Genomic DNA, 24,623 nt, shown 5'->3' with positions numbered 1-24,623 from the left:
TCTACGATGCAAGATCTGGAAATGCACAGGCGGCCCACCAAACGCCGTGAAGCCCAGATCCCACGTCTTCGCGCCCACCTCTGCGAGGCGCCATCCTAGCTTTTCGGTATTGGGTTGCAGAGACGCATTGTTGCGGCGCGTGCGCGTGTGGTCACGCAGGGAGCTGATGATGGATTGGATAGGCATCGCTCGACACTGGGAAGTGGAGAGGAGACGTGGGCAATACGAATGCCTGAAAGCCAGCTGAAGTCTCTCGGGAACTCATCCTAAGCTCAACGGAGGATACTTGGAATTGTTGCGGGCCAATCACAAAGGCGCGTTATTGCGACATTTGGGGCTTGAAGGAGGGCCAAGGCATGGCGTTGAGGACAGGAAAGCGGCGGGCGGGTTTAAGCGAGTGGGCTAGCTGGTTGTGTTACGATGGGGACAGTGGAGAGCTATTGATATTCAATATCTTATCGGCCTCCTGTCTACGCCTTTCTTCTTCTAGCTCATAGTGACTTTTAAGAAGGTCTCGACCCTTTATCATGCCCCGGAATTTCGTGAATAGACACTGGCTGAAAGCTAGTCCTAATACTAGCAATGTATGCCCCAATCAACCGGAAGATGAGTTAAACACTCCTGCGGAAAGCAAAGCTATCCACTATCTGCCTTCTTATTCCCACTCCAGCTGCCGTTGTTAATTCTCTTAGCTAGCATTCAGCTGACGCATGTGTGTAGTGCAGGACCTTTTATGGAAATACTATTTGGCACAGCCTATGAACGAACACTTCCAAAGACCATGTCTGAAGATCGGTTCTGGAACTGGGGCATTCCACTGTGACTCTGGAGACCTCCACCGCGTCACTGGAGCTCCAGGTACTTGCGATGCAGCTGGGAAGTTGGTCGACGTGGATGTAGTTGGGTGGTTTGAAGTCAAATCGATTTTGTCTCTACTTCGAGTAGGAATGGCATGACGATGATGCATAGAGAATGATGGAGACTATCCTGAATCATCGCTGCTGTTGTTTTTGCTATTGTTGCTGTTGTCCATTGAAGGGTCTGTGTGACTGGCAATATTTTCTAAGCCGCTGGAGGGCAGGTTGGAGTAGTTGTTATGGCTCGAAATGTCAAACATCGTATCGGACTCTCTTACGATCGCCTCTGGTCGTGCAGCCGCTACGGGAGACAAAGCTGTTGGAGCATCTGATCTGAACTCTGTGATTCTCCCATCAATCCACCCTACTGTTGGATGCGTTTCTCTGCCATTTTGGGCAAAATATTGCGGGGTGGTCGTGTCGAAATGAGCAGGCGTGTAATGAGCGGAGTGATAAAGGATGGCAGGATCAGGCACAGAGTGAGTGGTGTGGGATATGAACTGAGAAGGTTGTGCGGTTGGCGTAAACTGAGCAGCGAGCAGAGGTTGGGTGAGCAGGGTCGGTTGAGTAGCTTCCACGGTCGACGTGAATAGAATAGTGTGCAGAGGTTGAGGTACCAGCGGACTTTGAGTAGCTTGTGCATATGGCGTGGGCTGAGTAGCGGAAGTAGGATGGGACGCCCACCAACGCCTCGCAATCTCGAAATGTATCTGCCTTCGCACTTCACTGGGTGGGGTGGGCTCCTGGCCCTCAGGCTTATTTTGATTAGTGATAACGCCGTATGCGAAAATGATGGCCGCGAGCTGCAGTCAGACATCAGTCGCGACAGCTTGGAGTGAGTGGTATATTGGCTGGAAGCGTAGCAACGGCAGTGCATCTGCTGCGTGTTGAGCATACAGGTCGTATCTGCGGTCCCAGGATACAGATGCCATGATGGCGGTAGCTCGCGAGGTAATGTGAGTATGGGCGATGTTGTGACATGTGAGGTCAGAGACTTCGGTGGTGAGGTTAGAGGGTTTTTCTTGGGCGAGGAAGGAGGAAAGGAACGTACGAGTAGCTGAAGCGGTACCCTCAACTGTCTTCTCTCTCACCCCCTTCTTCCAACTCTTGCAAACTGCACTTCGTCCTCATCTTGCTGATAAGCATGCACCCTCCTGCTCTTCTTCACGTGCTCAAACCCTTCTTATATGTGAAGCTAGTCTCCAGCTTCTTGCTGCGCGACGGGCAAGCGATTAAGGTATTCAGCAATGTCTACTGAGTTTCGAGCAGTGGATTGATCAGACATGTTTGTTGTTTGAATGGAGGCAATTGCAATTTGTGAAACTAGAGGTCAGATATTGAACAATCGCAGTATAAAATTATACTGTATTTTCGATATGAATTACTCTAGCAACCATGTCAACTGAACTTACTCGACTCACCCTTTGTCTAATACCTAGCTATCCTATTGCTTCTCTCTTCGCAGCTTGAAGAAGAGCGTGCAGCATTTAGGCGTTCATTTTGGTCGAATGGCATACTGCAGGTTGTCAACTATGAGGAAAAGTAAACAGGGGCATCTATTGACCCGAAGCCATACGCAGTATCGCTTCAGTTCCGAGGCCAAGGCCCCGTATATAATTTCAAGCATCCGAATCGCCTTCCCGTCGTCAGTAACAAAAAGCAGTAGAGTGCCGTGTTTGCAGATTCTCGCTGTAGGAAGAAGATCAGAGGGTGAGCAGTGCCGCATGGAAGAAAAGCGGGGATGACCACTTTTTGAAAAGTCCATGATAAGTATTGCATGACCATCACATAGCAATGATGCAGACAGTCTATCATGTCTCCAAAAGTCCAGAGATAACACCAGAACAAGTGGCTGCAAGTGGCTCTGATCCATAATTCGATGCGGAGCCAGGTGCCACAACGTCCCCAACTTTGCACAGGGGCAAACGACACTCAACGTCGCAAGCAGCTAGCCGCGCCTTAATTTACGTGATAACGCTGAGCGATCAGCGGAGTCTGTCGATCAGGGTCTTTTGCACGCAATCCATGCGTTTTTGCAAGACGGCAAACGGCAGACAAAAGCCATGGTCAAATGCGCAGTGGAGACAATGAGAAAAGTTGTAGTGGAACGAGCTCCAAGGATGGGTCAGGTACCACTATTTGCACACGACGTGGGTCTGGAGCCGAGAGTCGTCAGCGTGCCTTGTCCGAGGACGCAGCGCGTCCTCGGTGTTTCTGTCGCAAGCTTTCGCTGAGACATTGCTTGGCACTGGGTCTGGACTGGAGTCACAAGACAAGGGGTGGCGAACGATGAGCTGTTGGTGAGGGTGGAGTACAGTAAGGAGTGGGTCGAGGAAGTCGCTGCTGGTGATGGGCAGCAGAGTGACACGTTGATTCGTCACGTAACGGGAGCAGGCCAATGACGCGGCAGACGATCTGGAGTAAGCGGGAGTGACTTTCAAGATCTGCCATGGCCACATGGTAAGCTACGTTGCGCAGGGTGTATCCCGAGTGCAGAGTATATTGCGAACAGAGAGGCAAGGCTGCTTGCGTGGAGAGGGAAGTAGGGCATTAAAGATGGCGTGGACTGGACGTCTTCAGTTCCTTCGCGCTGTTGCCTCTTCGGCGGTCGTGGTGTTTTAGTGGGCTGGACTAGGCAAAGACGTGCTATAGAACGCGTGGCTTGACGATCCATGGCGTCTGTGGGCAAGAGTGCCGCCGCAGTAGCCACAAGGGGCTTAACGTGAAGACATGGGAAATGAACTGGCAGCAGCTTCGACAGAGCGGGACAGATTCATCTGCAGACGCGTTTGCCAAGGGGTTCCAGTGGTGACAGTGATTGCGTCGACACAGCTTGCGCAATCCGTTAGTTTGAATTCCGGTAGACGAGGACTCGGGGCATGGCCAGTGCGCAGTGAAGGGATCTGGCAGCACGCGCAAGATACTGCGAGGTGTACACAGGCAGAACAGCACCGCACAGCACAGCAGGGCGGCACGACGGTCAGCCGCGAGGTTGCAGTGGCGCGCCTTGGATGTGCGATGGTCACAGCGAAGGTTTTGTTGCGGGCGTCGGGGTCTGTTTCCACTCGCAGCGCGAATCGAAGCTGCCGCGTAATGGCCCATTGGCGCTTACCGCATTGAGCCACCCTCCCAGCAGTACACGCGGCTTCCATTTTGCAACCATCTAGTATTACCCCGTCGCTCCTCCTTCTGCTCTGCACGCTGAATTATCACCAACGCTCACCGTGGGCCCGTTGCGCGCGCTCGACAGACGCACTCGAACAGCAATTGCCGCCCGTCGTCGACGTCCGCTCCCAGAATATCGCCGCCAGGGTCTGTTGCTCCGCCTCGCTCATCATCGGCGGCTGTGCAGCCCATCCCCGACCGCAGTTAATACACCCACCACCCGCTACGCCCACGCTCCGACACCTCCACCTCGACCCCAACACCACCACCCGCGATCCACGGCCATCGCGACGACAGCTCGCACTCGCACCTATGGATCATTCGCACGGCGCCGCGCGGGCGCCTTCCGCCCCGATGGACACGGACAGGATGGCCACCGAGCTGACAGAGCGCTTTCGCAGCGTCCTCAGCACGAAGCGCCTCAACGAAATCACATCACGGTCACAGTCTCGATCCGCATCTCCAGCACCGCGCGACTTTGGCACCCCGCAGCCGCCGTCGTCCAGCGCCCCGCCCACGTACTCGTCCATCCGAAACATTCCCCTGATGCCTGAAGCACCTCGCGACGCACGCTCATTGCGCTTCCGCAACATGCTGCATTCGCTATCCGCCCTTCCCACGCGATGGGAGAACCCTGGACTGCTCGACGAAGCCCTCCGCGTCGTGCCTCTCGAGCAGATCTACAACGAAGCCGAAGAGGAGAGCCAAATCCTGCAGGCCGAAGCAGAGAGCCTCGGCGCAGGTAAGAAGGCCGCCTGGGGCTACCAAGACTGCGTAGTCCGCGCACTTCTGCGCTGGTTCAAGCGCTCCTTCTTCCAATGGGTCAACAACCCACCCTGCTCGCGCTGTTCCTCGCCCACCGTAGCCATGGGCATCACCGCACCACTTCCCGACGAACAGGCACGCGGCGCCACCCAGGTCGAGGCCTACCAGTGCTCCTACGAAGGCTGCAAGAACTTTGAGCGATTCCCTCGCTACAACGACGCATTCGTGCTTCTGCAGACCCGCAAAGGACGATGCGGCGAGTGGGCCAACTGCTTCAGCATGCTCTGCCGCGCCGTCGGCTCAAGAGTCCGCTGGGTATGGAACGCCGAGGACCACGTCTGGACCGAAGTCTACTCGATGCATCGCAAGCGATGGGTGCACGTAGACGTCTGCGAGGAGGCTTGGGACAAGCCCAAGCTGTACACCGAAGGTATGTTTTGACACAAATGACACACATGACGTATCTGACATCTCGCTAGGCTGGGGCAAGAAGCTCTCATACTGCATTGCATTCTCCGCCGATGGCGCCATGGATGTCACCCGCAGATATGTTCGTGACCCCTCCAAGCACGCTGCTGTGCGCGAACGCGCATCAGAAGCTGTTCTGCTCCACATCTTGGACGAGATTCGCTACATTCGGCGACAAAACATGTCCAAGCAAGACAAGTTCCGCCTCCAGGGCGAGGACATGCGAGAGGGCAAAGAGCTCCGCAGCTATGTCATCTCCTCCATCGCCAATGATATCAGCAGGCTCCGCGCCGAAGACATTATCAACGGCCATGTTGCCCCACGTCGCCAGGATGCCGATGCCGACAAGGCACTAGAGGGCCGACTCAGTGGAAACTCCCAATGGATCCAAGCACGAGGCGAAGGCGGCCGTGGCCGACCAAACCACCAGGACCCTCGAAACCAACGGTGAGGTCACATTGTGCGACCTTGACCTTATCCTTCTCCATCGATACCGACATGACTTGAAACCCAATAATCAAGCCGGGCAGTCTTCATGATGCATCGCACACAGAAGCTTCACCGCACCGACTTGCACCCAAGTCCCGCCGTATCATTCTCCAACTTGCGATCTTCCCACCTGTAACCATACTTCGACTGCAGCGTATCTCCCACATTTGCAACGGCGTTCCTGGCGCATCAACAGATTATTAGCGTCAACACCCTAATGTCTGGACCATCCTCACCTGAGGCTTTCCTATTGTTTACGGCATGTTCTGGCGATCTCAAAGATGGGACTCTTTCACGAGGCCACTTCACTTCTATTTCGGGTGCGCAGAGGCTGCAGCACGGTTTATACCATTTTCGCATTTTATTTGGATTACGATATTGGATATCATTTTTCATTTGTTCACGTTCGTCATGTTTTCTATTCATCACGAGCATTCTGGGTCGAATTTTTTACCTTACGATGCGATGGCGGTTCACGCTCTGTAAGAGACCCGAATATAGAAAGATGCGGATGCGTTGTACATGGCGGGGATCCGCGAAGAAGGTTGCGGCGGCAGAAGAGGGGTGTGGGTGAACGCGCGGCTCAGAGCTGACGCAAGGCATGCCGCGTGTATAGATGAGAAGAAGACAGCAAATACCAAAGCCAGCAAAATGGCGACATTTGTTCAACTCCATGATCCGTTCGTTCTATTCAACATGTGACTTTCTCTGTTGTGACTTTGTGAGGTCGAGCAAGGTCAGCCCTGCACCACTCTGCGACGATCTCTGCCCAACGGTGTTTCCACGACGCGCGTTGACACTCGTAACCCCAAGGCGCCTGATCTACACTTCATCGCCCATCTGCCCGAGGAAATTTCTGTGTGTGTTGACGGTCCGAATCCCAAGCGAACATGAACAAAACAGCCAAACACAGATGACTGTGACTTGTCTGCAGGCCACTGGCAAACCTTCTCAATGGCCCTGAACGGGCCGTTCGTCTTCCAGCCTTTTACCCAATGCGGATTAGCAAAAAGGGGGTATTTATAGCCTGACACGGGGCGCGCTGACCGCGCATCTTTGGGGCTGGGGCTGGCGGGGCCAAGCGAGAATGGGGCCGGGCGTTGAGGTGGAGGAGGGCGCTTCAGCCACAGATTGTGTGCGCGGTTCTTGGGTTGTGGACGTGTGATGTGAGCAAACGTGGAGTCACGGAGGTACTTCGCATCTAGCGAAAAAGTGTGACTTTGAGCCTTGGAAGGGGTACGTGTGTGTGTGTGAATTGTATGAGCAAGGCAAGGCAAGGTGGTGCGCGGGAGTACTTTGTGCCGAGCTGAGGCTGGTGTGTGGTTTCAGCATCATCAGGATTCAGCAGTGGCGGTACCTTGGCCTTGATTTGGCTGTGGTCCTGGTTCTGTACATATTTCCCACGTTGGATAGCAGTTTGCAGAGAATAGCAGTAGTCTGACAAAGCAAGATTACAAGATGGTGATGAAGATAGGTCGCCAACCAACATGACGTTGGGGTAAAACCTTCGAAACACACCCAGTTGCTGGCGCTCAGACTTCGGTATGCCCAAGACAGCAAAGCGTGACCAGTGAGGCTTGTGAGCGCGTTGTGTGTTGCGCAGCCGCAGGTGGGCCAAGCACGAAGGGGGCGAAGCATGGCGGGATTTATTGTGGGTCGGTGACTTCAGCTCCCAGGGTCTTGGTTTGTGGCAGTTGGGTTTGATACAAAAGGCTGGCGGGCCCAGCGTGTAGGGCTGGGGCATATCACCAATCTCTCGTTTTTTCTCCACGTTTGCTCGTTTGCACCTAACACATACTCACTGTCGCTACTTCGACTCGACACGACCGCAAAGATGGGTAAAATCGGGCGCTTCGCGTGCATCATCACGCCCATGGCATTGACGCTCGCGTCGCTCATATGCATCGTGATCGTCATGCTGGGCCAGATGTCTGCGGGCAGCAACAAAGCGCCCGCGACATCGCTCGGGCGCGATTTGTACTTCTTCAAGGTACGTCCAATCCAACGCCCCCTCCCCCCGCATCCTTGTACTAACAACGACGCCAGGCAGACACATCCGCCTTCCAAGCCGACTCCGACTCGCTCCTCGACAACATCGCCGACTCGGTCAACATCGACAACAACCTGCTCAACGCGCTGCAAGGCGGTGCCAAGTCCGGCGAACTCAAGGCCTTCTACCAAGTCGGCCTGTGGTCGTACTGCTCCGGCACCAAAGATGCAAGCACGGGTGAAGAGACGATTGACTTCTGCTCCAAGAGCTCGACGAGCTTCTGGTTCGACCCGTTCAGCGTGTGGAAGCTCGAGGACACGAGCCTGCAGAAAGCGGTCGGCGAGGACCTGCAAAAGGGCTTGAACACGTACAAGAAGGTTGCGGGGTGGATGGTGTGGAGTTTTATCATTGCGTTGGTACTCAGCGTGGCGGAATTCATCATCGGGTTCTTCGCCATCTTCAGCAGGTGGGGAAGCATGGTTACAACGATTGTGTCGACTGTAAGTTTTCATTCCCCTCCTCCCTTGCCAGTTTCTCTCTTTGAGTATTGGGTTCGATGCTAATATTTGCAAAAGGCGCAAACAATCTTCGTCTTCGCCGCTGCCGTCACCGCCACGTCCATCTACGCCGTGCTCGCTGGCGTGTTTGAATCCGTGCTCAAGCCCTACAACATCAAAGCCTCGCTAGGCCGCCAAATGCTGTCCGTCGTCTGGCTCGCCGTCGCCTTCAGCCTCGCTTCCGGCCTCTTCTGGCTCTTCAGCACGTGCTGCTGCAGCGGCAAGAGCGCGCACAAGAAGGTCAGCGTGGAGAAGACGCCGTACACGTACGAGCGCGTTGCGAGCCCTGCATTCCCCGCACAGCACGGTGCGCCGGCGCAGCATTCTGGATTTGTCGGCGCGGGGCAGGGACAGAGCGGGACGGCGTATGAGCCGTTCAGGGGCAGCCGTGTTTAAGTCGACGTGATGTCTGGGCGGTATATGGGTAATCGCTAATTAGTTGCGAGACGGAGGAGTGTCTGCCGCCAAAGCACTCTGTACGATTGTGTTTTGTTTATTTGACTGCGTTGGCCATTTTGTATACCACGGCGTTTTATTCTCACCATATTATGGGATGCATCACATCACGAAGGAAGAATATGGCATGATATCATAGACGTGGAAAATGGAAATTGAGCAAGACTTTCATCTCTGACATCTTCCCTTGCTTGTCTATACATAGTGGTTCAGGATATCTCCCGTCTCTTCTTCCGCGCTAGTAAATGCAGTGCAGACGAAAACAGACACGGACCCAAGCACGTAGCCAAGCTGCCCTGAAGGAAAAATTAACAAATGCATGTATCAACAAAAGATGTCATCACCACAGGACCAGCCTGTAACATTCAATCATTTCATTCATTTTTCTACATGACTGTTATATAGTGTTGAGATTTTCGTGCCGCCGTGGAAAAAAGATCCAGTAACATGGATCTAGAACATGGAGTGTTTCTTCGACTTGGACGAGTGCGGCTTCTTGTGCCACCCCAACACACTGCCCACAACCTGCACAATCTCATCTGCTCTCTCGACGGCAATCTCGTGGCCTACGCCTTCTACGACCCGGACGCGAAGGTGGTCTTCGCCAAGGGCAGCTGTTGCGTCTTCCACGAGCTCCTCCTTGATGATGATGGGATCGGTCTCGCCGAGCACAAGCCAGACCTCCTTCAGTGGACCCTTACCTGACTCGATGTTCTCCTTGATGATGGTCCATCGGTGCTGCTGCTCGTGAACTGGTGCATGGCGGATGGACGAGACGAAGGCGGGGACGAAGCCCTTGTGGTGCAGGACCTGCCAATCTACCACAGCCGAGACGGTACTGTTCGGGTTGTGCTTCAGAAGTGCCTTGTTAGAGGACAAGAAGACGGTTTCCTCGTCATGTTCGTCTTCCTCAACACCGGCCAGGGTCTCTGATATGGTGCTGACTCTGCTTCCAGGGGAACTCTCGCGCCTCTTGGACTTGCGTTTCCGGCCCATATCGCTGAAGAAAGACGACTTGGACTTGCCAGATTTGCTCGATTTTCCAGAGCGTACGGACCTGGTGTCGGCATCCACCGTCTTGGTAGTCGTCGTTTCTGCGACTTCAATGGCTTCGGGCTCAGGTTCTGGTTCTGGGGCTTTCAGGCTGTGCTTTCCAGTCCAGAGTCTGTTGGCAACCATTCTGTGCACCATCCACTCTGGCAACCAGCTGCTTTGGTAGAGAAGCTTGCTCTTGAAGGTGATGTTCCTCTTCCGGATGAGTCCTCCGGGGGCCACAAGAACGAGTCCACGGACATTGTAGGGAAAGTAAGAAGCAAAATCAGCTGCAATGGCACCACCTAGGGAGTAGCCAATAATGGTGAAAGATCGGTGGCCGGACCAAGCGATAGGCGAGGACTGTAAGCAGAGCAGGATTTGGGAGAAGTAGAGGCTAGAGTCATACTTGTGATACAGGGGCGAGGGAGCATCAGAGTAGCCACGTCCGAATAGATCTGGAGATGTCAGCAAAAATTCAAATGAATTCGAAAACACCAACACGCGTCGTGCACTCCTGGTTCAATCGAAAGTCACGTCAGGTTGAAGAGATGTTCCGAGGAGGGACCGCAACCCAGGGCAGACCCTTGCCACGTGATGTAGACCAAACTATCCAAATCATGCGAAGCAAACAGCATTGGAAGCTGTACCAAATATGAAACTTGACGTAAGGTTACGATGCAAGGTAGGAGAGGGGATACCGACCGAACATCATGACACGACATCCTCTCCGGACCAGCTTGTGTGCCAGATCTGCCATGGCGATGCCCGGCGTGGAGATTCCGTGGATGAGTAGGACCTTGTCACCGTCCTCTGGACCCCATTCGTACACTCTGACGCTGCCATACGGCGAATTGACATCTCTTGCTCCTGGTAGGGCATTCGGCGGGTAAGGGAGCTCTTGGACATCTTCCTCGGACAATTGCGGCAGCTTTGTCTGCACGGGCGATGGGATGATGGTGGTGGGGGCAGACTTGAGAACACTCATGAGGGTGCCCAGCACCAACAGACTGCCGAGAGAAGCCCCCCCAATGGCGACATAGGGGTGATGCAGGTCCGGGAGCTTTGAGCGTGGGATGCTGGGAAGCGACTGGGAGATTGACGAGAGTGACAGAGCGGGGGCTTTGGCGGGAGCAGCCGAGGCGCTGCCGCCCAACTTTGACAGCCAGTCCATGGTGAAGTGGTGGTGCGAGGAGCAATGGGGTCGTAGTGCTGACCAATGGCGGGTTGTACGGGTCGTAAATAGATAGACGAGTCGGAGGACCCTGTGGTGTTGACAAAAGAAGATCGCCCTCCTCACAGCGCTAGTCCGTGCGGATCGTTCTCGCCACAACGGGCCCCTAGAGGCTGCCCAGGTGTGAAATTGAATTCCGCGGTCCGGAAGCTGCACAAATATTCGCTGGTGGTGTTGACGCACGCGGGCGCCGGAGCCGCTGCGAGCCCACGCGCGACACGGCAGTCCCACGCGGTGAAAGGGCCGGACGCAGCGCGCTCTGGGTGACGAGGCCCTTGCAGCTGGCACTGTGCCGCGCGCGCATACGCATACCAAGAAGAGGCGGAGAGGCCAAGCGGATGCACGACCACGACTAGCGCCAGCTCTTCTCCTCAGCCACGCTGGAAACAGTACCAGCCATGCAGCCCTGACCTGGAGACAATCCTCACTGCCTGGCCTCTGGGCGCCGCTGAACCACCGACCGCTGACGCTCTTTTCTCTTGTTATAGACGCTTCGCCGTGCCTCCCATTTCGCCCTCTGTTCTTCGCTCCAGGAGAGTCTCGTGTTGCCTGTTTGATAATTGCGGACCTCCGTCCTGCTCGCTCTCCACCCGCCGTTGACACCACGCGCTCCCCTCACCGCCTGCTGCACCTGCCGCCAGCAGCATCGCGACCCGCGTGACGTTGATCGGAAGCACCCGGACAGGCTGGATGTGGTAGTGCGCCATGGATCAATGGACGTCCAAGCAGCTCCCTGAGCGCCTGCCCTTCTCCAAGAAGCGCCTGCCCAAGAGGGTCATCTTCTCGTGCGTAGTGCCGAATGTCCGCCGCCATCACGCGATACTGACTGCTGCAGATACATTGGCGACTACCTCATAATAATGTAAGCGTGCCCGTGGTGCGGTCGGCACACGACCACCTGCCCCAGATTGCCCTGTCTAACGAGCCCCAAGTCTGCTTATTGGCGTCTTCACTCTTGTCGACAAGATCCCGCCCTTCCACCAACACTTCTCGCTCGAAAACTACACCCTCCACTATCCCTTCGCCGTCAAGGAGCGCGTCCCCGTCATCTGGCTCTGCGTATACGTCATTCTCGCGCCCGCCGCCATCATCGCCATCTATACGCTGGTGCTCGATGGCCTCTTCTCACATCAAACTGAGATGCCTTCGGGCAGAGCTGGTCTCAAACGACTGAGTGGCAGATACAGGTTCAAGGACCGCTTGTGGGAGCTCAACTGCGGCATCCTGGGTCTCGGCTTGAGCGTCGGCGCTGCTTTCACCATCACAGGCGCGCTCAAGAATGCCATTGGAAAGCCGCGCCCGGATCTAATCTCCCGGTACGTCTTCTTTCTCGGCGCACTTGGACATGCACTGACCTATTGTAGCTGTATGATTGATCAGACCAAGATCAACACTACTCTATACGCCCTGCAAACCATAGACATATGTACCCAGACCAACAACTACATTCTCCAAGACGGATTCAAAAGCTTCCCCTCGGGTCACAGCAGTGGTATGTCAGCACCAGGTACTCGAATGGTCTCCACTGACACGCTCCAGTCTCCTTCGCGGGCCTCTTCTACCTTTCCCTGTACCTCGCTGCGAAACTCCATGTCATGGACGCAAAGGGCGAGGTCTGGCGCACCTTTATCGTGTTAGTGCCGACCCTCGGCGCCGCGCTCATCACCGGGAACTCGTATCATGGACGCGCGTCACCACCCCTTCGATGTTATTTCTGGTGCGATGCTTGGTATACTCGTATCTTGGGCAGCGTACAGGCAATACTTTCCTGCAGTCACCGAGACATGGCGCAAGGGCCGCGCTTACCCCATCCGTGCGTGGGGTCGTGGACCTGCTCCTCCGCCGGAACCAAACCCTACTATCATGGTTGACGAGGACGTGCAGCCGCTGAGGCCAATGGGTCGTCCGACGGACATGGAGCGTGGCGAGGCTTCTGGCTTCGCCTCCAACACAGCGGTGGCCGGCGAGAGTGAACACGGAGGCAATGTGTTCCGCCAACAAATACATGACTCGCAACGAAGGCGACAAAATCCTTACGCCGTTGAACGGAGTGACACGCTGGCGTCCAGTAATTACCGAACCGACACCATGGGCTCAACTATATCGACAAAGGTCTCCAATTACCAAAATCAGATGCCGGCATCGAATCCCTTTGCCGGTCAACGGAGAATGGACACGTATGACTACTCTTCATCCGAAGATGGCGATGGATACGAGATGCAAGCAGGTCACTTCACCGATACAGGCTACCACCGCCCCACAGGCATCTCACCTCAGCCTACCCCGCCGCCTCCATCGAATGCCGGAATGCCAGGACAGGCCATCACAACAGCATCGATAACTGGAGATCTAAGTGAAAGAAGAGATCTCGCACCTGTGCCTCCGCCACACGGCGCAGGCACAGCACCTCAGCAGATATAGATTGCATTTTGTTTGACCATGAAGATCACGCCAATGCTCGCAATCGACGTGATGAGGTGGAATGCTAGCTATACGGTGGTCCAGGTGCTAACTTGATCGAATTGACGAACATGTACTTTGTATCATTACTGCTCCTAGAAGAGCGAGGAGTTTTTGTAAATGGCGAAAAGTTGGGTCATAGCATACAGCATACTACCAATGTGGAATTTCTTTTAACTGTTCATTTAACCTATCGATCCCCCTATTTCGTAGATATCGACGATTCGCTACTGGATTTCAGAATAGTCTACAGGTTGCGATGCTTCATTGCCGAAGTGTGAGCCCATAGCTGCATGGCATCTTCGTGAACACACACCATGCATTGGTATCAAGAGAGCGCAGACAAGATATACCGACCCATCTTCAGCCTTTTCCCTAGTGGGGTAATACGGCTTATTTGGTCAGTCGTGAACGGACGTGAGCCCCGGCCAGTTGTTCTGTTCCCTTTTGGGGTATTTCACTCTAGGTCATGTAGGTGACTGCTGTTTCTCCTGAGCTAAGGCTGCACCCCCAGTATCTTATCTCTAACACCCATGCCTTTCTCAAGACTTTGATTTGAGACTAGCTTGATCAGCTCTCAGGCTCATTCAACCTTCGATAACACTTTAGTCTCCGACCATCGTTATGCCCGCGTTTGAATAACTTCGTGTTATCTTCAGATCCATAGGGCTGATCGATGACGACGCTAGCAAATAGCGCAAATAAGAACTTGCTCGTGGATAGATTTGAGAAGTTGAGGTTGCGGCACGGGAAGTTGCAGCCACGACCGTGTGCACCCTCTGCGTCAACACTCTCACCTGAGAACCTTCAAAACACGACGTCGATTCCATTTCAACCATCGCAAAATCGTCAGGCGTCTCGACCACCTCAACAAGATTGGAGCAAGATGGTTCTCATCGAACCTATTCCAAGAGATTTACCGGAAACCTCAGACCAGTCCCGATTACGCGGCCGCCCAACCGAGCGACCCCAGGTGGCTGCAAAGGTGGGCTCAAAAGCCACCCGCCCTATCATCATAAATCTCTGCGAGGATGAAGAGGCCTCTTTGCCTGCCAAGAGGTCGCGTCCGAATCCTTTCCAACGTCATACCCGGGTCAGCGACCAGGCTATCAAACCTACTCGACAGCAGACAGACCCTGTTTCTCTTAGACCGAGACGACGGATTCGAAGTCCGAGCGCCGCTAGCAGTAACCTAGAAGGTCAGTTGACGCCATCCAGCTCGGAGGATGTATCGGACTCTGATCTGGCCGTACGCATTGCCCGTTCTGCAGAGGAAGTGCCTCACGCATCACCGTCGCAAATTCGTAGCGGAGGCAGTTTCATGAACAGCAGAGAGGCTGTTCTGCTAGGGGAACGCTTAGATCGACGGTTTCCAGTGCGATTGCAGCTTCATAAAGATGAAGGATGTCGTGCGGCTTTATCAAACTTGGGCGCAGCGGGGGGTCAGTCTTCTATATCTGGGCCTACAGCACGCAAAGTGAACCACGGACATAAGACACATCGAGCATCTTCTCATCAAAAAGGCACCGAGAACAATCCAATTAAGCTGGATTCCGATGATGATGATGAGGGAATGACCGGCTCCGTTGATCGAAACCACGCTCTGAGCGCGGCTGAAGCGGGTGATCCCATGGATATTGACGAAGATGACGGCGACTTGACCTACAGTCGAGATGTTCAAGCAACTGACCCATCCATAAGCGATGCATTACTGGCTCAGCAACTCCATGACCAGGAGCGCCTTCAGCATGTAGTGGTCAGGAGGCGTGACTGTATCGTCTGTGGAGATAGCATTCTCATCAATGAGTTTCCTTCACTTGCTAAATGTGAACACATCCCACAGACATGCGCTGTCTGCTACTCGACGTGGATCGCAAGGCAACTTGAAGACAGTGGGTGGAAGGAAGCCAGATGTCCGGAGAATAAGTGCAAGACGAAACTGGAATACTACGAGATACAGCAAACAATAACACCGGAGGTGTTTCAGCGATTCGACGATATGATGGCGCGTAATGCTATAGGCGAGGACCGTAAGTTCGTGCAACAATATCGAACAACATAACAAGCTAACGTCTGTCAACAGCCAACTTCGAATGGTGTCGAAACTGCGGCTCTGGCCAGATCCACATGAGTGGCGTCGAAGGCAACATCTTCACGTGTGCTGCATGTGGCCACAAGATGTGCATTGTCCACAAGAATACATGGCATGAGGGCGAAACATGCGAAGATTACGAGTATCGCTCTTCAGGTCGCAAAGAGCGCGATCAGAAGGCACAGGAAGCTGCCAGTCTCAAAGCCATCGGCAGGATGTCAAAGAAGTGCCCTGGTCCAAACTGCATCTACAACATCGAGAAGAATGATGGGTGTGACCATATGACTTGTAAGTATGAAACGATGATGGCGCATGGTTACTAACATGTACGCAGGCTCCAGATGTAGCTACGAGTTTTGCTGGGTCTGCCTGTGTGATTACAACGAGGTGAGGACACGGGGGAATTCGGCGCATGCAAGGAACTGTAACTATCATGCCTGAGTGAGTACATGGGGCCTGGAATGAAGGTGGTGTATGGTGTACGGTGAGTAGTCGGTTTAGAGGTATAGCCTATTGCAGTCATCTTGTAATGCATATAGAGGCATATCCTGTGCGCTGCTCAGACGAAAGACTGCGTGTGACAAATATTTATCAAGACGTAAGTTGAAGCGCAACGTGATGTCAGAGGTCTTGCCATACAATTTCCCTCGTTCTCGGAATCCGATTGGCTGCCGGCCCTAGCAACTCCGCTAAAAATTGTACAAGACGTCAACAAACAGCGCGCCTCTGCATTCCCATTTTGTGCCATTGGTGGTCCGTAGCAGTCGCAAACTACCGCGGATGTGATTCAAGCCTAGGATCTTCTTTCTCGCGTACTCCTACCCATTGCCGATCCGTCATCCCCCATCTTGTTGTTGCGGCTCCTCCACGCCTGCAGCTACCCCTGAAAGATCACGCCGCCACATTTCTGCAGTCATGTCGATGCGAGTGACGCGGTCGCAGAACGGGAAGACACCAGTGTAAGTAAACCGCGTTCTAGAATCATCTGTACGCGATATTGTGAGCAAGCGACTGACAATCCTGCAGCAAGCCTGAACGTCCTGGCTTCGTCGAGACACCCGGACGGAGAAAGTCGCAGCGCAAGTCGATCAACCCCAGTGGCGATGGATATGAGTCGACGCCCGAGCCGGAGAGTATCGTGAAGGCCGGTTCGAATGGACAGACGAACGGCTACTCGAATGGACACCGCAGCAAAGCCGAACAGGAGGCTTACGCCTGGAAGATTGAGGCCGAGAAGAACTTCTCCCCAACGGACGAGAAGGGCAAGCAGGAGTTCGGAGGCGCGCTCGGCATGAGCGCCATGATGGTCTGCTTCCCCGCGCTCATGTACTACATGTGGATCGGAGCCACCTTCTACGACGGAAAATTCCCCTCGCGAACCGAAGGGGAGAGTTGGGGACATTTCTTCGGGCACTTGTGGTACCTGGTCAAGACGCACGCATACCCCAACAACAAGGCCTGGCAGATCTACTGGTTCTTTGGACTGGCGCAGATGGCTTTCTACTTGCTGATGCCGGGAGTGTACCGCAAGGGCAAGGGCCTTCCTCATCTTGGTGGCAAGCAGCTCGACTACTACTGCTCTGCCATGTGGTCGTTCTACACCAGCATTGTCATCAGTCTGGTCCTCCACTTCACCGGTCTCTTCAACCTGTACACCCTTGTTGAGGAGTTTGGCCACATCATGAGCGTAGCCATCATCTCGGGATTCCTGTGCTCGACGATTGCATACGTTTCTGCCCTGGTTAGGGGTAAGGGAGTGCGTATGACTGGATCACCGATTGTCGACTTTTTCTTGGGCGCTGAACTGAACCCGAGACTCTTTGGTATTCTCGACTTCAAGATGTTCCTCGAGGTCCGCATTCCGTGGTTCATCTTGTTCTTCCTCTCTCTGGGTACTTGCTTGAACCAGTACGAGAAGTACGGTGCGCCTTCGATGGAGGCTGTCTTCCTCCTCTTCGCCCACTACCTGTATGCCGGTGCATGCGCAAAGGGTGAGCACTTGATCATCACGAGCTGGGACATGTACTACGAAAAACTAGGCTTCATGTTGATCTTCTGGAACATGGCTGGTGTACCCCTTTCCTACTGCCACTGCACTCTTTACGTCGCACAACACCACCCGTCTGAGTACACCTGGCCATCATGGTTCATCGGACTTCTAACTGCGGCTTATCTCGGCTTCTACTACATTTGGGATACCACCAACAGCCAGAAGAACCAGTTTCGTCAAGAAGAGCGTGGCGAAGTTGAGGAGCGCACTACCTTCCCTTACTTCAAGTATGGAAGGATTGCGAACCCAAAGATCATTGAGACATCGGATGGACGCAAGATCTTGGCAGATGGATGGTACGGCAAGGCGAGGAAGATCCACTACACATGCGATTTCTTCTTTGCTGTCTCTTGGGGTCTCATTACGGGCTTCAACTCTCCGTTCCCATGGTTCTACTCGGTCTTCTTTGGTGGTATGATTATTCACCGTGCTCTGCGCGATATCGAGCGATGCCGCGAGAACTATGGCGAGGCTTGGACGCGTTACGAGAAGCAGGTGCCTTACCTCTTCATTCCGGTGAGTTCTATCAATCCATTTCCAAAGATAAGAGTAACCTATTACTAACATGTGTAGGGTGTTTTCTAAACATGTCATCAGACCTCGGAGTGCCTCGAGCGCTATCCCAGTCGTTGCTAAATTCCCGCATTAATTGACCATCCGTCACTTTTCATATTTCCCTACATTTTTACTCTTCCGAACCTTTCGTTGACGGATAGATTTGTATTATATTTTTGACTTCTTTTGTTCTACGAAATCTTTTATCGGTACGCGTGTGGTTATAGTAATGTTAGGAGTAATGCAGATACGTATAGACGTTTGAAAACATGTGAACCCGCTTCTCAAAAGATTCCCCTATGCATTTCGCAGCTCTGCGCGATTCGTCCGGACGAACCAGCTCTACCACCAGGGTCTCGGCACGTGGACGCTAGCGCAGCTTTACGTCAGCGTGTGCAGCCAAAAGTTCCCGCAAACAACACGTTCGCAAACCGTCGTCGGCAAACGTCTGCATCATCGCTACCATGGACGCCCTCCGCTCCGTCTTGCAGCCCATCACGCACAACCTCCCGAAGCCCATCGAGGACCTCGGCAAGTCGCTCATCACGCCAGCCTGCTACAAGACGCTGCTCCTCGACATCGACCCCTCCCACACCGAGTGCCTTAAGCTCGCCATCTCCAAGGGCCTCGGAATCGGTATCATCGGCGCATCGTCCGTTGTCAAAGTGCCCCAGCTGCTCAAACTCATCAACTCTCAGTCCGCAGAGGGTCTCTCTTTCACGTCGTACCTCCTCGAATCCAGCGCATACCTCATCTCGCTGTCGTACAATGTGCGCAATGGATTTCCATTCAGCACGTATGGCGAGACGGCGCTTATCTTGATTCAGAACATCGCGATCGCGAGTCTGGTCTTGAAGTATAGCGGAAACGGTTTGGGTATTGCCGGCTGGGTTGGTGGCTTGATCGCGGCTGGAAGTGCACTGTTCAACGAGCAGTGGGTTGGTGCCGAGAGGCTCAGCCTTTTGCAAGCAACAGCTGGTGTGCTGGGTGTGGCTAGCAAGGTGCCGCAGATTCTGACAATTTGGCAAGAGGGTGGGACTGGCCAGTTGAGCGCTTTCGCTGTAAGTCTGTCGCGTCGTCAAGGTTACACATGTGCTAATACATTCGTACAGGTGGTCAACTACCTCCTCGGTTCCCTCACACGTATCTTTACCACGCTCCAAGAAGTCGACGACCCGCAACGGTTCTGTACGGCTTTGTCGCAGGCTTCGTGCTCAACCTCATCCTGTTCCTGCAGGTCGTATACTACTGGAATGCCCCGACATCCAAGAACACAAAGTCGAACAAGCTCGAGAAGCCGATTGCGGGAGACCGTAAGGAGACCGCTCGTGCCGTAGCCAGCGGATCTGCTCCTTCGTACGCGAATGCTGCAGGGAAGAGCCCAAGCACCAGGCGCAGGGGATAATACTGTGCTTTTGTAGTGTGCTATTCTTTGAATGGTCGCCATCTTAGGAAGTAATCCTTATGCTTTATTTTCAGATTCGTCCCTCTCCTCTATCTAAACTTTCGGTGCAGGCTTGATTACACCTCCGCAGTCTCCAAACCCAATCCCATCGCTCGCATCTCCCACAATGCCGGTGTATATCACCTCATCACCATCCTCGAGATACCGCAGCTCACTCCCATCACTCAGCTTACTCGGCCTCTTGCCATTGAAGGTGAGCTCCATCAGACACCCATGCTCATGCTCCTTCTCCCCACTCACCGTCCCACTCGCAATCAAATCGCCCGTCCTCAAATCACACCCTCCAACCGTATGATGCGCCAGCATATGTCTAAACGTCCAATACATCGTCTCAAACCCCACCCTACACGTCGTCGTTCCCCTCCCACCCCGCACAATCCTACCCTCCAACTCAATCCTATAATTCGGCGCCTGCGCATCGTCCATGAAGTCCGCCACGCGCGCCATGCGCTCCGGCGCCACCACCTTGAACGGCTCGAGCGCCTCGAGCGTCACGATCCACGGCGAGATACTCGTGCGGAAATTCTTCCCGTTGAACGGGCCCAGCGGATTCATCTCCAGCGCCTGGATATCCCGCGCGGACCAGTCGTTGACCAGCACCAGCCCGAAGATATGCGCGTCGGCGTCGGCGGCGCGCAGATACGTGCCGGCGGCCACGGGCGTGCCGATCACGGCGCCGACTTCCAGCTCGTAGTCGAGCCCGCGCGAGGCGCCGAAGATGATGTTTTTCTCTGGCGCGGCGTAGGATTCGACGAATTGGCCTAGTGGCCGCACGACGCTTGTTGGCGCGAGGGTGATGGAGGAACAGCGGCCTGCGTAGCCGACGGGGTATTTGTGGTAGGCTGGGGGTTGGGAGCGCGTGCCTGTTATGGCTTCGCTGGCGTTGAGGACGTGGTTGACTGACGCGGAGTAGTCTGTGAAGTCGCCGATTTGGACGGGCATGTGCAGCGTTACGTTGCTAATGTCCTCGGAGAAATCCGTGTGTTGGGAGGAGGTGTAGGCATTTTGGATAGCGGAGCGGACTTGCGATTGTAGCGGCTTGGGGAGGGCGGCGAAGGTGTTGAGTGTGGGTTGGAGGAATGTTGACACGAGGTCTTTGGAGATGGATTGGAAGGCGGGCGTGGACGCTAACTCCGACAAGAAGATTACTGTGTCGGCGATGCGGGTGACGGCTTGAGGTTTTGGGCGTGAAGAGGAGCTGGCGATGCCGTAGGGGATGTTGTTGATCCCGAAGTGGGAGGTGTAACTTTCTGGCATTGTAGCGATTCGGGTGTTTGGATTGATTTGCAAGATTGCACTGTAATGAACCCAAATGCCTCAGTGATACTTTGACAGCACTTCTATGTTCTGGCTAACTTCAATAGTCCTCTTGGTCTGGCACACAGTCTGTCCCGTCCAGTTCACGATGGCTGCTCCATCTTCGGAAAACACTCCCCCACATCGGCGCTCCCCACGGTGGATTTTCGGTACTTGAGGGCGGTTTCGTATCGCGCCGGGTAATCTTTCCAGGGTCCTTGACGCGCCGAAGCTGCTAAGCCAGGGTCTTGATGCTGCATCATGCGGGGTGGCTCCGCGCTGACCCGGTGACATTTCTCAACCGTCTCGACTTGATTGACTGTGAAATCTTCAAGCCATGAGTACTGACGCGTTGAAAGTTGCCCATTTTGTGCAACCTTGGAGTCAACTGTTTGCGAAGAGAGCTTGAGAATGGAAGGACAACCAGAGAGTACCAGCATCTGTATCTTGCCTTGCTCCCGTAAGGTTTTAGTTGACTATGTTGGCTCAGAAAGAAAACAGCAACGCGAAACTTTTGTACATGCGATTGTACATCAAGCAATGGCCGCCCCGCAAAGGCGGTTCCCAAAGGAAAATTGCGCCGTTGCGAACTGCCCACTGCCGTAGTGTGAACTGCCAGAAGAAGCTGCAACATTCCCCCACATCCCTAGATTTGTAAACAGCGGAACAACGATGTGATCAGCTTGGTATTCTTCTACCTAGAAGAATTCTGTTCAATTCTGTCCGTCGCACCAAAGTACTTCTCTCTACCTTGCAGACTACTTGCATTTCTGCTACAAGCCCCAAGATCATCACCATGGCTTCAGAACAACACTCAGAAAACACGCTCCCCAAGCTTAAACGCTTCATCACCACCCACGACCCGAAAACCAAAAAGGCTATCTTCTCAGACGCGATCTCCGAGGACAACAAATTCGACGCCATCCCAGGCGCGGCATTCGGTCTAGGATACGTTACCAAGACATTCCCCGTTGACCTAAACAACGACGCAGACATCAATGCATACAAACCCTACCTCTCAAGCCCCCCAGGCCTCGTCGCGACCGGAGGTACAGTACTGCGCTTCGTAGACGTAGCACCTGGCCATCTATCGCCCATGCACCGCACAGTCTCGCTTGACTACGGCGTAGTCATCGAGGGAGACATTGAGCTTGTGCTGGACTCAGGAGAGACGAGGGATTTGAAGAGGGGAGATGTCGCGATTCAGAGAGGGACGATGCATGCGTGGAGAAACAAGAGTGATACTGAGTGGGCGAGGATGATGTATGTGCTGCAGGAATGCAAGCCGGTAGAGGTTGAGGGCGAGGTTTTGAAGGAGGATTATGGTACTATGAAGGGTGTTCCCAAGTCGTCGTAGAAGTATACTAGAATTCATGATGAACTGCTCCTCTGAAGCTCCTATGCGTTCGTGTTGTATGCTACCCATTACATCTAATTTGATTCTGAGCTATATTCCCGTGTACAATGTGATGAAATGTTCAAAACAAGTGCCTCTACAGACACTCGCCAGAATAGTCAACCCGTGTGGTGTATTGTTCGAAGCCATCGCGCAATCCCCCACATTCCGACTCTGCCCCTCACGAAGCACTGGCGTCGGCGCGTCAACACTACCGGTACCCACTACGCGTTGCAATCATCAATATATACTCAGATTTCTCGTAAAGGTAGGATTCCATACGTTTTCAAGTCCTGCATCATCGGTATCATGTCTGACCAACTAGAAGTCAAAGATGCGTACAAAATCGACGAGTCGTCGTTTCCCTACATTGTCGAGACCGACGTTGCGGTACCGTTGAAGACTACGTCGGGTAGTATTATTCGCTGCAATGTATATCGACCGAAATCGACCAAAGAGGGCTCAAAGTTGCCGGTCTTGGTGACTTATGGTCCCTATGGCAAGGACATTCACTACAAGGAGTGCGTCAACGTCTAGTTCGTGGAGCAATTACTGAACACAGCTAACACATGACTTTAGCTTTCACGGCAAATCATACGCTGAAGTAAATCCTGAGCACCATTCCGATCATTCGGTATGGGAAACACCCGACCCCGGCTTCTGGACGAAACAGGACTATGTCATTGTGCGCGCAGACGAGCGAGGTCTCGGACAGTCACCCGGTTTTCTCGATACAATGTCTCGCGGAACAAGCGAAGCATTCTTCGATGTGGTGGAATGGTCAGCAGAACAACCTTGGTCATCAGGCAAAGTCGGCCTACTCGGCATCAGTTATTATGCTGGCTCGCAATGGCGTGTCGCAGCTCGCAAGCCCAAAGGTCTGGCGGCAATCGTCCCTTGGGAGGGCATGAGCGACTACTACCGCGACCGGTGTCGTCACGGTGGAATCTTGAGCAACAAGTTCATCGACTTTTGGTGGAACCGACAGGTCATCACAAACCAGTACGGTCGTCCTGGGCGAGCGGAGAGGAACTGGGGACCGGATACTGTTGACGGCAATCTCTCAGACGAAGTACGGGCTAAGAATCGACAAGATCAGACCATTGACACTGCGAAGAACAAGTTTCGAGACCAGACATACTACGCTAGCAAGGAGTATGACATGAGCGACATCGAGGTACCGCTTCTGTCCGTCGGCAACTGGGGCGGCATTTTGCTTCATCTTCGTGGCAACATTGAAGGATACGCCCATGCTGGCTCAGAATTCAAGTACCTCAGAATGATCACAGGAAGACATGATCTGCCATTCTACTACACCGAGGAGGTCGAAATACAAAAGAGCTTCCTTGATGCGTTCCTCAAGGGCGATGATCGCGTTGGCTGGTCTGTCAAGGGCAAACTTCCGCCAGTCGATATAGTCCTGCGCAAGGGCGACGTTGGTTTCAATGATGCTGAGAAAGAGAAAGTTTACGAGAGGAGAACTGAGAACGAATGGCCCATTGCCCGCACGCGGTACACAAAGTTCTTCCTCACCCCGTCCCAGTCGCTCACTCAAATTCAACCCATCATCAACCGGCCTCAAAAGCTATCCTACGAAGCACTCGGCACCCTGGACAATCCAAAACTGCTGCAATTCACAACAGCGCCGTTTGAGGAGGAGACAGAGATCACTGGTCACATCGTCGCGCATTTGAATGTTTCGCTATCTCCTCATGCCGCTGGAGCTACGCCTTCGGACATCGATCTCTTCCTTACCCTTCGCTACATCTCCCCCGAAGGCAAGGAAGTCTACTACACCGGCACAGCAGGCGACCCTATCCCTCTCGCGAAAGGCTGGCTACGGGTCAGCTTCCGCAAGACGAACCCCAACCACCCCAAGCATCGCGAGTACCTGCCTTGGCGCGATTACTTCAGCACTGATGTGCAGCCTGTCATACCAGGTGATGTGTACTCCGTCGATGTGGAGGTCTGGCCGACGAATGTCGTGGTGGAGAAGGGAGGAAAGATTGTGTTTGAAGTCAGCAGTGGAGATACACAGGGCAGTGGTATCTTCCAACATAACCACCCAGAAGACAGGAGTGAAGAGGTCTTTGGTGGTCTGAATCATTTGCACTTTGGTGGGAAGTTTGAGAATTATGTTACGCTTCCGATTGTACCGCCGAAATAGATGTTCACTAGATCTTTTCATGTAGAATAGAGTCTAAATTTGCACCCTCCTGAGTTTGAAATTGACACATACGCAAAGTTGCATATTCTACCTCATCTCAATCATGCATTCCCTAGCAGCTCCTCCACC

General features: G+C 53.7%; 14 protein-coding genes across 14 annotated transcripts; 8 read left to right on the top strand and 6 right to left on the bottom strand.

Annotated features, from left to right (window-relative positions):
- Positions 1–982: 982 nt before the first annotated feature.
- On the bottom strand, positions 983–1,789 carry SNOG_00944 (hypothetical protein; the record flags this gene model as incomplete). The annotated part of the gene is made up of 2 exons (XM_001791559.1): positions 983–1,660; positions 1,685–1,789. The coding sequence occupies 2 exons, from the start codon at positions 1,787–1,789 to the stop codon at positions 983–985; spliced, it is 783 nt and encodes a 260-aa protein (XP_001791611.1).
- A 1,203-nt stretch (positions 1,790–2,992) lies between these two features.
- SNOG_20010 (hypothetical protein) lies at positions 2,993–3,316 on the bottom strand (the record flags this gene model as incomplete). The annotated part of the gene is made up of 1 exon (XM_001791558.1): positions 2,993–3,316. The coding sequence occupies one exon, from the start codon at positions 3,314–3,316 to the stop codon at positions 2,993–2,995; it is 324 nt and encodes a 107-aa protein (XP_001791610.1).
- A 1,060-nt stretch (positions 3,317–4,376) lies between these two features.
- SNOG_00943 (hypothetical protein) lies at positions 4,377–5,706 on the top strand (the record flags this gene model as incomplete). The annotated part of the gene is made up of 2 exons (XM_001791557.1): positions 4,377–5,217; positions 5,267–5,706. 2 exons carry the CDS (start codon positions 4,377–4,379, stop codon positions 5,704–5,706), a joined length of 1,281 nt encoding a protein of 426 aa, XP_001791609.1.
- Positions 5,707–6,431: 725 nt separating this feature from the next.
- On the bottom strand, positions 6,432–7,382 carry SNOG_00942 (hypothetical protein; the record flags this gene model as incomplete). Its single annotated transcript, XM_001791556.1, has 4 exons — positions 6,432–6,566; positions 6,692–6,970; positions 7,102–7,131; positions 7,263–7,382. 4 exons carry the CDS (start codon positions 7,380–7,382, stop codon positions 6,432–6,434), a joined length of 564 nt encoding a protein of 187 aa, XP_001791608.1.
- A 196-nt stretch (positions 7,383–7,578) lies between these two features.
- SNOG_00941 (hypothetical protein) lies at positions 7,579–8,687 on the top strand (the record flags this gene model as incomplete). The annotated part of the gene is made up of 3 exons (XM_001791555.1): positions 7,579–7,734; positions 7,791–8,234; positions 8,310–8,687. The coding sequence occupies 3 exons, from the start codon at positions 7,579–7,581 to the stop codon at positions 8,685–8,687; spliced, it is 978 nt and encodes a 325-aa protein (XP_001791607.1).
- Positions 8,688–9,200: 513 nt separating this feature from the next.
- On the bottom strand, positions 9,201–10,953 carry SNOG_00940 (hypothetical protein; the record flags this gene model as incomplete). The annotated part of the gene is made up of 2 exons (XM_001791554.1): positions 9,201–10,142; positions 10,516–10,953. 2 exons carry the CDS (start codon positions 10,951–10,953, stop codon positions 9,201–9,203), a joined length of 1,380 nt encoding a protein of 459 aa, XP_001791606.1.
- A 765-nt stretch (positions 10,954–11,718) lies between these two features.
- Positions 11,719–13,659, top strand: SNOG_00939 (hypothetical protein; the record flags this gene model as incomplete). The annotated part of the gene is made up of 5 exons (XM_001791553.1): positions 11,719–11,798; positions 11,946–12,329; positions 12,378–12,505; positions 12,553–12,703; positions 12,771–13,659. The coding sequence occupies 5 exons, from the start codon at positions 11,719–11,721 to the stop codon at positions 13,432–13,434; spliced, it is 1,407 nt and encodes a 468-aa protein (XP_001791605.1). The 3' UTR covers positions 13,435–13,659.
- A 700-nt stretch (positions 13,660–14,359) lies between these two features.
- On the top strand, positions 14,360–16,006 carry SNOG_00938 (hypothetical protein; the record flags this gene model as incomplete). Its single annotated transcript, XM_001791552.1, has 3 exons — positions 14,360–15,503; positions 15,557–15,853; positions 15,900–16,006. 3 exons carry the CDS (start codon positions 14,360–14,362, stop codon positions 16,004–16,006), a joined length of 1,548 nt encoding a protein of 515 aa, XP_001791604.1.
- Positions 16,007–16,480: 474 nt separating this feature from the next.
- SNOG_00937 (hypothetical protein) lies at positions 16,481–18,432 on the top strand (the record flags this gene model as incomplete). Its single annotated transcript, XM_001791551.1, has 3 exons — positions 16,481–16,524; positions 16,592–18,131; positions 18,189–18,432. 3 exons carry the CDS (start codon positions 16,481–16,483, stop codon positions 18,198–18,200), a joined length of 1,596 nt encoding a protein of 531 aa, XP_001791603.1. The 3' UTR covers positions 18,201–18,432.
- Positions 18,433–18,634: 202 nt separating this feature from the next.
- Positions 18,635–19,575, top strand: SNOG_00936 (hypothetical protein; the record flags this gene model as incomplete). Its single annotated transcript, XM_001791550.1, is given in 3 exon segments — positions 18,635–19,231; positions 19,283–19,358; positions 19,376–19,575. The coding sequence occupies 3 exon segments, from the start codon at positions 18,635–18,637 to the stop codon at positions 19,573–19,575; spliced, it is 873 nt and encodes a 290-aa protein (XP_001791602.1).
- A 93-nt stretch (positions 19,576–19,668) lies between these two features.
- Positions 19,669–20,892, bottom strand: SNOG_00935 (hypothetical protein; the record flags this gene model as incomplete). Its single annotated transcript, XM_001791549.1, has 1 exon — positions 19,669–20,892. The coding sequence occupies one exon, from the start codon at positions 20,890–20,892 to the stop codon at positions 19,669–19,671; it is 1,224 nt and encodes a 407-aa protein (XP_001791601.1).
- A 143-nt stretch (positions 20,893–21,035) lies between these two features.
- Positions 21,036–21,298, bottom strand: SNOG_00934 (hypothetical protein; the record flags this gene model as incomplete). The annotated part of the gene is made up of 2 exons (XM_001791548.1): positions 21,036–21,250; positions 21,277–21,298. 2 exons carry the CDS (start codon positions 21,296–21,298, stop codon positions 21,036–21,038), a joined length of 237 nt encoding a protein of 78 aa, XP_001791600.1.
- A 344-nt stretch (positions 21,299–21,642) lies between these two features.
- On the top strand, positions 21,643–22,325 carry SNOG_00933 (hypothetical protein). The gene has a single exon (XM_001791547.1). It carries the CDS (start codon positions 21,728–21,730, stop codon positions 22,286–22,288), a length of 561 nt encoding a protein of 186 aa, XP_001791599.1. The 5' UTR covers positions 21,643–21,727; the 3' UTR covers positions 22,289–22,325.
- A 311-nt stretch (positions 22,326–22,636) lies between these two features.
- SNOG_00932 (hypothetical protein) lies at positions 22,637–24,536 on the top strand (the record flags this gene model as incomplete). The annotated part of the gene is made up of 2 exons (XM_001791546.1): positions 22,637–22,848; positions 22,907–24,536. 2 exons carry the CDS (start codon positions 22,637–22,639, stop codon positions 24,492–24,494), a joined length of 1,800 nt encoding a protein of 599 aa, XP_001791598.1. The 3' UTR covers positions 24,495–24,536.
- Between the last annotated feature and the right edge of the window lie 87 nt (positions 24,537–24,623).

The sequence above is a fragment of the Parastagonospora nodorum genome (assembly GCF_000146915.1).
Source record: "Parastagonospora nodorum SN15 chromosome Unknown scaffold_1, whole genome shotgun sequence".
NCBI lineage: Eukaryota > Fungi > Ascomycota > Dothideomycetes > Pleosporales > Phaeosphaeriaceae > Parastagonospora > Parastagonospora nodorum.
Note: the sequence above shows the minus strand (reverse complement) of the source record. Positions and strands in the feature narration are given on the sequence as shown.

What these genes read in the sequence shown, in the direction of transcription:
- SNOG_00933 (XM_001791547.1), top strand. Translation starts at nt 21,728, where the DNA reads ATGGCTTCAGAACAACACTCAGAAAACACGCTCCCCAAGCTTAAACGC.